This window comes from Myzus persicae, unplaced genomic scaffold, assembly GCF_001856785.1.
Source record: "Myzus persicae strain clone G006 unplaced genomic scaffold, MPER_G0061.0, whole genome shotgun sequence".
Classification (NCBI taxonomy): Eukaryota; Metazoa; Arthropoda; class Insecta; order Hemiptera; family Aphididae; genus Myzus; species Myzus persicae.
This window is the reverse complement of record NW_019104422.1, coordinates 94,983-107,767: the sequence shown is the minus strand read 5'-3', so window position 1 is coordinate 107,767 and position 12,785 is coordinate 94,983. Positions and strand designations below refer to the sequence as shown.

At 24.1% G+C, this 12,785-nt stretch overlaps 1 protein-coding gene across 1 annotated transcript in view; it reads right to left on the bottom strand.

Annotated features, from left to right (window-relative positions):
• Window positions 1-12,785, bottom strand: part of LOC111042071 — a 112,916-nt gene that overhangs the window by 60,825 nt on the left and 39,306 nt on the right. Inside the window, exon 3 of the mRNA XM_022326562.1 lies at window positions 6,318-6,455. Within this exon, the coding sequence (XP_022182254.1) occupies window positions 6,318-6,455 (138 nt within the window). The remainder of the gene's footprint in view (window positions 1-6,317; window positions 6,456-12,785) is intronic.

Genomic DNA, 12,785 nt, shown 5'->3' with positions numbered 1-12,785 from the left:
ATTTGACGTTATGAATTTGTTGAACATACCTATTTATTTCATAGTTCTCTGCTTCAAGGACTTTATGACAAGCTAATTATTATCATAATGTAAAATAATTATCTCTTGCACAACATAATAATAATTGAAAATTATATTTATTTCTGTTAACTGTATTATTTTAAGTTTTTAAAATATGTTGTAGAATTTAACATAGGTGTAAATCATGTTACGAATGGTTAAATGTGTTTAACCGGCCCCATAGTGGCAATTAGATTTTATTGATTATACTTTGTTATGATTAATTATTTTAAATCACACTACGATATGTTTTTTATCCCAATTGTCACAAATACATTGTTTTGTATTACAAGTTAACAGATTCAGTGATTTTTAATGTATCCTTATTTTACCATTTTAACTGTTTATGATTTAGATCAACTCTCAGCTGAATATTGTATTGCAATATACTTTTGATTATAATTACTTTCACTAAATAGTTTAGTTTAGTTTCATACTAATATGCTAATATAATACATTTTTATTATTTCAATAGTTGGTTTTATTTAATTTCCATATTGTCATGTCAATTATTTTTAGGCAATATTTTTAAAAAACGGAATTGATATAATGATTCTTTAATAAAAAAATGCAAGCCAAAATACTTGACTAGTGAGAGAATTATTAATGATGGAAATAGATCGACATGATGAATTTTAATAATGAATGCATGCCTATTTATATTAATATCGTAAATTCAATAATACATTAGGTATGTTGACTTAAGAAGTCATCGTACATTCATAAATTAATATATCCTTTATAACAACATTACACGCGTTCTAAATACTACTTCAGTTTGCAAATATTAGGAACATAAATTCAGATATTTTTATTAAACTGAAATTATTCACTAGAACGGAATTCAACAACATAATATTTGAACAGTCTCTGACATTTAGTATATTTGATGCATATTTTGATAAAATTACTCAACTTATAAATGTATATTCTAAAAAAGTTTATTAAAAATAATTTATGTTTTCAATGAAAGTCTTAAAATTATGACGTATGAATTTAATTTAAAATACTAATACATGATTGTTCGTTAATCAATATATGTTTGTAAAAAATATGTGTAAGTAATTCAGGAGATTTTATGAAAAACTGTTATTATATATTCGGTGAAAAACAAATTTTTTATTAAATAGAAATACTTTTTAGATATAAAAATTAAATATTTCTTATTAGGTAATAAATAACTTTCTTTGTGATCACAATGTGTTAAAAATGTGTGAGTATTCTTTTTTCGTTTATATCAAATTGCGATCAAATGAAAAGTGCTCGTAAAGTATTTATATTGCCATAGTGAAATTTGAGTTTCCTCACGAACATCCAGTATATTCGTCCAAACAAAAAGAAAAATGTTATAGATGCATTCAATTTATTGACCTCATTTTATACTTATTTTTTGAGAGAGTAGAGTAGTAAACTCTACGACAAAAATCATTAAACAAGTGTCCCATATTTATTTCTATGCCAAAATAATGAATTACATTGACTCAGTTAAAACTAATTCATTTAAACCTCAATTAAGAACCAACTGACAAATGTTGTTGTAACAAAAGTAATAGGTAGGTAAAAAGGTAAAAAAAAACCGTAATCAATAATAATCTTTTAGAATTTCATAATTTATTTAAGTTATTATAGTAATTGACTAAATATTATGTTTATTTTGTAATTTATTTATAACTATGTCCTCTATATGTTCTTAACCTACAATCATGGATCATAGGTAATGATTATTAACTTTTATTCTTTCTATAATATAATGTATAATAAGTTGAAAACTAATCGATTGAATTTTAATTTTGATTTCATATGAACTCATTAAAAAAAATCCAATATGCAATACAGCAATAAAGAGAAGTTTTTATTTGAGAAATAAATCAAGATTTTAAGAAATGTATAAATCATGCTTCATGAATAAAATAGAAGTACCTAATCATGTATAGCGAATCATTGTTTATTTTTCAAATATGCCATATAATAATAATAATATAATTATATAATGTCTAATATTATAGTGTACTAATATTAATGTGTATTGTTTCCTATGCTATCGAGGAATAAGAAAACATTTTAATACTGGATGAATTGTATATTCAAATTCTAAAATACATTCTTTATACGATGTTGGTTTTACTGAGCTTATATCATATAAAAATGCTTACCTACTAAATTATATTTTCACAAATAAAATAGAAATTGTAAATTGTGAATCATGGAATGTTTTAGACATTCATTCAGTGATCAGTATGCTGCTCCATTCATCTCCCATTTCAATTGAATGGCATACTCAAATGATGTGCAATCAATGAATAATATACAGGAATACCCAATGTAATAGGAATCCCTTATTATTTAAATTTAATGTTATTTGCTTGGTTATCGTTTGTTTTAACTTTTAACATAAAATAGAGAAATTGGAATAATCTTTTATTCTGAATTCTGTCCAATGTATGTATTTAAAATAACATACTCTCTGAGAATAAAAACTTATTGTGCATTTATTTTATTTTCTCATTATTTTATTTGAAAATGTTTGCTGACGTCGATTGTTTAACATATTTACATTTCTTATTAAAATTAACAAACATTTAATTCAAACATACATTACATAACCAATTATAAATGTATGTTTTAGATGACTGGAAACAGTGGTGCATCCACTAACACTAGTTATCCAAGTAAATAAATTCTCCAATAATTATAAAATATTTCAGTTTTAACATGAATTATATTATTTTTAAATGTCTTCAATATTATAAATAAATTTATGTTTTATGCGCTTGTAGGTATGTACATTTAATAACAAAAATAAAGCAATCGTAAAATTTTTGAATTTTGTAAACTAAAATTCAAAAATCTGTAAATAGTTTAATTCCATGATTTTCCCGACAAAGTATTAAACTGTAGGAACATAAAAATTCATATAATAATATTTAATTATATAATTATCAATTTCATATATAAAGTTGATTAAATATAATTTAAATATTTTGAATATTACATTATATTATAATCTAACATATTTTTAAATAAATCATGTAAAAATCTGTGATTTTCACCATTATTTTTTCATTAAAATCTAATATCTCATCAATGTATTAACAATATTAGTATATCCACTCGGACATTTATTTTACATTCATAGATTAAAATGTTTTTAACATAACAACTATTGCACTCAGCTAAATAGACGTTTGATATTAAACAAATATTTTTTAAATCTCCAGCAAAATAAACAAAAGTAGGTATACTAATTATTATTATTAACAAAATATTATTTTGTAACACGGCGATATGGGTATGCAATACTGATACACACATTATGAGTTTATATAGTGAACATGGTATTTAATTTACATAAGTATGTGTCATCTAGAGGAAATTCAAACAGCTCGAAGTTCAAAAAATCGAAAACTGAAGTTAAGGTTAGGTTTGAATTGTAAATTTGAACCTAGTTTTAAAAAAACTAAATTTTTCGAAACTCGAACAAAAAGTTCTAAATTCTTTAATTAATCAAAACTTAAAAAATAGTTTTTTGAAATAAAAAAAATCGAACACGTCAAACGTATCGAACAAAAAATGTTCCTGGTATTTATTTTTAAATTTGTATTTTTTCTATTTTATTGACGTAAAATACACTCGTATATAATTAAATACACTCGACATTTAATTCAAAAGCTCTGCATGGGTTCTGTTCGGTATTAAACGAAATGCCTGTTATGGGTTCAGATCAATGTTGAATGGAATGTTCGCAGAATCATTCAGTTGATATTCGGTTTGACATACGATTAAAAAAATGAGTTCAGTCAAGTTCAGCTTGAGACCATATCTATGAATCCAAATCACATAAAACTATTGTTATCACTTATTACCTGGCGAAACTGATTCTCCAATAAATAAAATATAGTATTTTGCTAGAGAAGCATTTGGTATGTCAGTAAAATAATAAAAATGAAATTAAGAACTTTAATTGGAATTTTAGTTAATGAGATTAGCTCACTATTTATAGCCTACTGAACGTAAATAAGTCTGAAACAAAAAACATAACAACTTAAAATGAATCTGCCATAGGCTATATGATATTGCTACATTTACAAGTAGTTATTTTATTGTTTATAATTTTTTAACCTTCGTTCTAGATATAATTATAACACCATGTAAGTTAACAAAAATAAATGATTATTTATTTAGTTTACTTAATCCGTTCATCTGAATATCAACTTATATAATATAATAATAAATTATAATATCTTATACAATATCAACTTATTTAATTTATACTGAACCATCCTTTTGTCTATTTATCTGTCATAATTTAAAATAGATCTACATAATATTATGTATCATATTAAAACTATTGATTTTTCTGTGTTTATAGTTTGTAAGCATTATAAATACCAACTGTACTGTATTTATGATTTTTAAATTGAGCTATCAATTTAAAAATTACTTATATTTTATTTTTATGTTTCTTAAATTTTATTTATATACATAGGTACTTGAATAATTTTAAAAAAATATGATTTTAAATAATTTTAAAAAAATATTTCAATTATTATCTCTAAGAATATACATTTATGGAAAATAATGTTAAGGTGCATTATTTAATTATTTGTATTTATTACAAGACTGGGATTATTCTTATTTTAGTTGTATCTTCATTAAATCAAACCTAATATTTATCAGACCTCAACCAATAAATTAGTAATTATCTTTATATACCATTCAAAACTTGATACCAACACATTGTACAGCTAAAATAGTACGTTAAAAATGATTATAAAAAGTATCAAATTAATTTATGAGTTAGAATATTAAATTATTAATACTATAAAAATTGTAAAATATATGTTATTTTCTATGAATGAATTATTACAACCTATAGCTGTGCTATAAATATTTTCCTTATAAAACCAATGCATAATTAAGCCTGTTACGTAATTCATAAGAAATAATATTTCAATTTCACAGAAAAAAGTTACATTAAGACTTTATAATTTAAAAAAAAAAACACCAGTAATTACTATAAATTATTGGATACTAAGAACAAACGGATTTCTGTTAACAAATACAGGGTCTTAGTTTCATATAGAATTATTTATAATGAGTTATTTTTTTCTTCTACATGAATATCTAAAAAGAACAACATTTTATTAATTAGGTAGGTATAGAATATTATCGTATAGATTGATAATGTTTTGTAATTAGTCATTTTTTCTGCCTGCTATTTTTTTTATAAAAACAACATCAAAGTAATAATTTTATTCAATTTTTCACAGAAAAAGAAAAACGTATAACTTAAACAAAATATTTATATTCAATAGATTCGTATTATTCTAATATATATATACATATTATTCTAATATATATATATATATATATATATATAGCTTCTGATCAGTTGAGATACATAATCTGATTAAAAAAAAACCAGGGAATTCACTTCTTATGTACCTACTACCTATAGACAGTGTTAAGCTTGACTTATCATTATGTAGATTGCTAAAATGGATATGATGAATTTTTGCTCAATTATTAATTGTTTAATAAGTCTTAAAAGAGTGTCTTAAGGAAAGAAAATGACTGGATCAGAATTTATTCCTAAGAAAAATTGATGTTTAATTATATTTATTTTATTTATTCATTTTTTCTTGATGTGTAGGTTAAACTACTTTTTTCCAAAAGCAGGACATATAACTTATAACTTAAGAGTATGGAATGAAATGATAAGATTTCTAATATTTAGTAATAGATTTGAATCTAAACATTTTTTAAATTTAATTGTATATTAATTTATAGAAAAAATTATAATTTAAGTGTATTTTGAAATTCTTAACTTTCAAGGTTTTAAGACCAATAATATTGGGATAGCTTATAATATGGCTGTGAATACTTTCGCTGATAAATTGAGTATTCGAATAAATAAATATAGATATAGTACTTTAATACATATGACATTTTCAGACGCTTATTGTTATTTTTTTCTAATGCTCACAAAACTTTTATAAGCATTTCATTTTGAAGACAGTATTAAGATAATGCGATAATTTTTAACAATCTATATTATAAATTGATTAGTACTTGATAGTTAAGCATCACCACAAAAATATTTCTTAAAAAATAAGACATGTTTGAAATATGTAACATACAACATTGTAATTTACTTTTAGTAGTCTATATATCTTATATATACTATGGAAAAATTGGAAAAGCGAGTTCGTATTATGTAAATTAATGGTTTATAAAACAGTATTAAAATAACTCACCAAGTACCATTGATCAACAAATAATGGATCGGGGAACCGTAGTGCTGGTTTTGAACTAATGTGTTTTGTAACATTTCGAGTTGGCACAAAATCTCTTTTAAATCTTTTGAGCTCATATTGTTGTTGTGACCATATGATCTGAAAATAAAGTAAATAAATGTTATATATTTGTTTGTAACGATAATTAAATTAAAGTAGACAGAAAGTACAATTTAAGACATGATTAAATTGTTGATAATATTAACTTATATAATATAATATCAGTAATATCAACTATTTAGCATTAACGGTCATGATACATTTAATTATAACTTAAGCTTGATGATAATTAATAAATCAAATAAAAAAACCCATTTATATAATATGTACCATTATATTTTAGTGACCAAAATAACGACAACAAAATTATGATCAACATTTATGACATTAGCATGAAGTAATAATACAATTTAATGAGAAAATAAAACAGAGAATTAGTTCAAACGTTTTTATATTTAATTGTAAATCAATAGTTGTTGAAATATTTGTAGTTTAAAATCACTTTCTTATTATTTAATTCTTAACTAGGAAGTTAGTGTGTATAGCAAGTATACGTCTGGTACATTATTCGTATATAAATCTAAATAACAACTATTATTGGTATATTTTCACACGATAATAATTTGTAGATTCAATCCATGTAGTCAAAATATAATAAATTGATTATTTTGTAAAAAATAAAAATATATTCTGTTATTGTATTATCATTTGAATACATAATCGAATCCATGAAATCAAAATAATAAACTAAGTAAAATAATGAAATTAAGTGGTTATGACAATTGCAGTCTGCTGATACATCTAGAAAAATAGAAAAAATAATCAATATATTGCCACTCCCACTTAACACAACATTACCGAATGGGAAACAAAGATCCGATAATCTGTATTTCGTGTATAATGACAATAACAGTCAAACAAATTTTCACAGACTATCGATCTTACCAAAAAAAAAAGACTAACGCAAAACATCAACTCAAATATATATGAATCCATATAGCCCTGATTTCTCAAATGATCTCATTTTATTCCTCAAGGAAACTGGGCTTTATAAACAAATCTTATAATTATTACAGTTATTCTACTCCAATGCGCAAAAAAAAAAAAGAATGTGGCTTAATATTTTAATGTATTTAGACTTTTACAAAAATAAAAACAATGACCTTAGCTCCTGAAGTTGTATTCGATCAAACAAAATATAAAATAAATTGTTCTTTCATAATTTGTCTGAAAACAATCTCATAATAATATGTTCCTTTAATTGTGTATATAGGTATACAAAACATTGTATACATAATACATAATGTTTATGGAGATACTTGTGTGTTTGAGAGACAAAATTCAGGAAGGTAACTCAGCTATATAACCTAAGTTATTTTACAGTCACGTCCCACGTGGTTAGAAACTGCTTTGCGTGATGTAAACCATAGGTATGCCACTAATATAAACGAAAACTCGTCAAACACGGTATCTGCGGTGAAACTTGATAATCACGAAACAATCGATTCGTAGAAATTCAACAAAAGTCAAGTAGAACAAATACCACCACAAAAACTGATTATAATTCCTGAGACACAATTTGATATTTATTTGAAATTTTTTTTGTTTAACTATATTTTAATTATCCAACGAAAACAAAAACATAATACTAATTTTATAATAATGCTTATCAAAATAATAACTTTTGTATTCAAATTAATATATTTGTAAAGTGAATGTCGTATGTTTGATACACACAAGTTGTATGTATCATTACACAATAATACAATACTTGTATAGGTATATTTATTTTATACAAAACCCGTCACATAAGTACCAACTGCGTTAGAGGTGGTTTTTTATTTATTCTCCTTATTTTTCCAACATGGTTAAAAAATAAATTGTTTGTAAAATGTATTATTTTAATGTACTTTCCATGACCCCTTATACACTCATTTGCCGATACTGGATGATTCTTCAACCACGCTAACAACCCATCATAAGCATCCCAAAGACGAAATGGTCCCCTCCTCTCCCAGGTTTTTAATTCTTTTTGCCAAAACATTTATTGTATAATCACATAATACTGTAATAATGTAGGGATAATTTGTACATTTTAAACCTATATAAAATATAATAATATATTAAAGGTAAGAGTTTTATTTATAAAAAAATCATAATTTATCTTTTAAATTATCTTTTACCTCCTGAAAAAATGTCTGTCTGTCCCATGCTAACAATCACTGTTATCTGAAATCTTCTATGTACTCGTTATGCTTATTGCACTACGTGAATATTATATTGAATTTTCTAAATTTAAAATTTAAAAATGATTTGATTGAATATTTTATGTAAAATAATCTTTAATGTACAGAGCTCTCAATATAATTTATTGGTCATATATTAGCCCCAAAACAAGTGAAAAGTCTTTTGACATTTTAATAAAACATAAAATATGTAATTATTTAATATTTTAATATTCATTTTTGTTTAAATAATTCTTGAAATTTTAACTTCAAAGTTAAAACTCAACAAAATAAATATTAATTATTTCATGTCATTTATAATGTATTAAAAATCACATAATATATAATAAATAACATATAAAATGCTGTGGTTATTGAAGAATTCTCAGGATTCTTTTTAAAATGCAGCTGTTATTAATTTTATGTTTAAAGTTCAACAAAAAATATCCTTTAATTATCTTTACTAAACAGTGATCCTTGTAGTATAAGTCTTTCTAGAACTTGATGTAGTTTAATACATACAAAATTAATCTAAAACGTGGTTTCTTTATGACGTATTGGATCCAGAACACTGAATTTCATAAACGTTACAATACATGTCCACAATACTGTGTTTATAATTAAGTTCATCAAGTAAAAATAATCCCATACCAATCTTTACCATAGGTCGGTATTACGGAAATCCCATGTTCACGTTTACAAAATAGCTTATCAAACATTAAATTTAGCTATCTCCCGGTGACCATGCTTAACATAGTACTACTAACTTCGGTGTAATGATGAACTTAATAAACAAACACTGTGTAATTTATACAGTTATCTGCTCACACAATATAGTATAAACCATCTTTACACCCGATGTGCGTAATATCATATTTCTTTAGCGTTGTTATCTATTGTAAGTAAAAACACCTAATACATTCACTTGTCAACAGCGTTGCGTTGCGTTGCGTTTCCCCTCGAATATACATCATGATAATCATGAATAAAGCTTCTTTTAAATTCTATATACTTATATCAATGTATATTGTATACTGTATAGTATGTCGCATATCCACTAAGTGAATTCTTTCTTTTCAAGAAACGGACGTCCATTTCGTAAAATGTATCCATATCTTGTGTAATGTTTTGTTGTATTATACATTGCATATATACACACCGTGATTCTTCAAGATATGATTTTCGGAAATTTTCAAGGACATATTTAAAAATGTTTGAGATATTTTGTTGTACTGCTTTAGGAGTTTCATGTGTGGATACAAAATTCTTTTTTACAAACGAGAACCCCATATTTCTACTAAAAATTATAAAATAATTTTACAGACAATGTCGAAGTGACATATATCAAAATTTGAACGAGTAGTTTGAGTTATTTAATATTGTGTACTATGGTTTATGGTCCCATGGTTATGTGTATAGTGATGGATAAGGACACTATGGAAATTTGAAAGTTTTAATAACTAATATTAATATGCCAACATTTATATTTTTTATAAATGGTCTAAGTATAATAAACACTATATCCAATGTTACACATATTTTATATTTATGTAAAATTATTTTTAAAAGCAAAATTAGTATAAACATTAAAATAACTGAAAAACTACTAGTTCAAATTTCAAATTAGAAACGTTAACATATGCAAAAATTTGTCTACTAAATAATTTACAGTAAAAATGTAAAGTTCTTATATGAAAATAGTAGTTTTTTTATAACCATAGGAGTAAGATTCTCCTTAAGTAGCTTAAATAAATTCAAGAATTTAAAAATGTATTCTTTAAGTACACCTAAAAATGCCAAAAATCAGAATTTTAATAAACTCATTATTAAAGGATAAAAAAAGGAGATGAGTATGTATAGTGATTCACTTGGTTGTACATTTTTAAGAGGATGCTACCACACGTTTGTTGTCTCCTTCTTACCAACTTACGACATAGCAAATTTCCGTTCACTAGTTTGAATAGTATGCCGTTAGTTTTGATATAAGAGTGACTTTAAGTATAATCAAAGTGTTAGGTAAAAACATTATCTGTGCTTAAACGTCGGTGGATTTTTGATATTTTCATTTTCAAGCAAGATACGAATACTTATGTGAAATAACACAAATCTAAAATGCTCATGTCTCGCTTGAAAATTAAAATATTTAAAAATCCACTGACGCTTAAGCATAGATTCTTACCTAAAACTTTAATTATAGGTTAATTCACTCTAATATCAAAGCTAATAGCACACTATTGAAAATAATGAACGAAAATGTTCTTTGTCGTACGTGTGTAAGACGGAGACAACAAATGCATGGGTAGAGTCCTCTTAAGACAAAACAAAAAAAAACTAATAATATTAAAGAATTTTAAAATTTCATACAATGTATTTTCTTGAAATATTTAATTTATGTGAAATATAAAAACTTAAAAAGTAAAGTTATAAATGTTTAAAAGTACCTATGTTCATTGTATGAAACAAAGATAAACCGTTAATGCAATGTATTATTCGTTGTTTTATACATATTTATAAAACAATTTAAACATAACTTCCGAAACTCACAAAGTCATTACGCTATAAGTCACAAACTCAGAACATCATAACACATGACATTTTAAACTAAAATAAACAATTTTTTTTATTTTTTATAATATGTTTTATTCAGCATTTTGATACTTTATATTGTTTGATGATTATTTCAAATGTTATATTTATAAAATTAAAGTTACTACTTATTAGTTCTTAGTTTAACTATGTACCATTTACATTGTAATTCTAGAACCACGTCTATAAACGCGAATATACAATATAAATTATCAATTATTGATATATGTAATAATGAATCAATAACTACTTATTATATATGAAGATACATACAAAATTATAAACATTTTTCATAATTCCATTAAATTATTTAAGACTAGTGATAATTTAATATTCTTAATTTTTAAATATTTCAAGTTCAGAAAAATTTCCTAATTATTATAAACATAACAATATCGTGGACATAATAATAATGAGCTCCATTACAAAAATAAATCTAACTAACAAAGTATATTATTATGACGTTATAAGTTATAACTTTAATTTTAGTTAAACAAAAATGTCTGAAGCTTTCCTTTTTTTCTTGTGGTATCGCCACATGGGGGTGAACCTTTTACACAATGCATACTTACCCCCAAATAAAAGTACATTAAAAAAAGTTAAGAGGATATACAAGTAGATATATTATGTAAAACAATTAAATAATTATAATATAAAAAAAAAACCTTCTTAAAGCTACTTGAAATTATTGTTGTATGTACGTCGTATTACAATCATAAGCTATCCAACAAAATATAAATTAAGAAAAATCATGAAAAGTTTTAAATCTGAAAACAGGATAGACCTAAGTTATAAAAGGATATTGATGACTAACTAGTTCATTCTATTTTAATTAACTACCAAATAGGCATTTAGGAATTTTAATACAAGCATAAGAACATGTTGACTTGGTCACAAAATTGTTTAGAATTTTCTAATCGAATCTCAAGAAATCGAATCTTTTAAATTTTAGCAATAAAATTTGATTTTTAAACAACCATATTCAAACTATATCAAATCACAAATTCATAGGAGAATAATTTATTACATTGTTATAAAAAACTATCAATAAACAATCGCGATTCAAAAATTCAGAGTTATCAAAAATTGAAGCAGATGTTGTGGTTACAAATTTTAAAATAAAAAACATCATATCATATAATGTAATATAGTACCTACGGTCTACTGTAATTAATATTTGCATTTCTCTATTGTCCGATGCAGACAATGTAAATACAATAAAAATGTTTTTATATTAAGTTGGATATGATATTTTATAACTATAACTTATGTTTTATTTATTCGGCTACATTGCAAAATAAAGTGCATTTTATATAGGCTAGTGTTTTTATTGTTTTAATATCAACATATATCTACCATGCTAGTATCACACTAAATTCTCTCTTTCATTTGGACGAGTATTTTACATCGTCCATATTTGAATTCTCTAGGTTATTCAAATACCGGATATGGTCATAGTTCATTGGATTAACTATTTTCGTACCACTCGCAAAACCTAATTGTTGCATTATTTAACTATCAAACCTATTATATCCTGTATCCACACTTATAGAGTTAGCCTTACACTTCAATTATTCACTAGCACCATATAGTTTAGATTTCATTATATTAAAGTTCT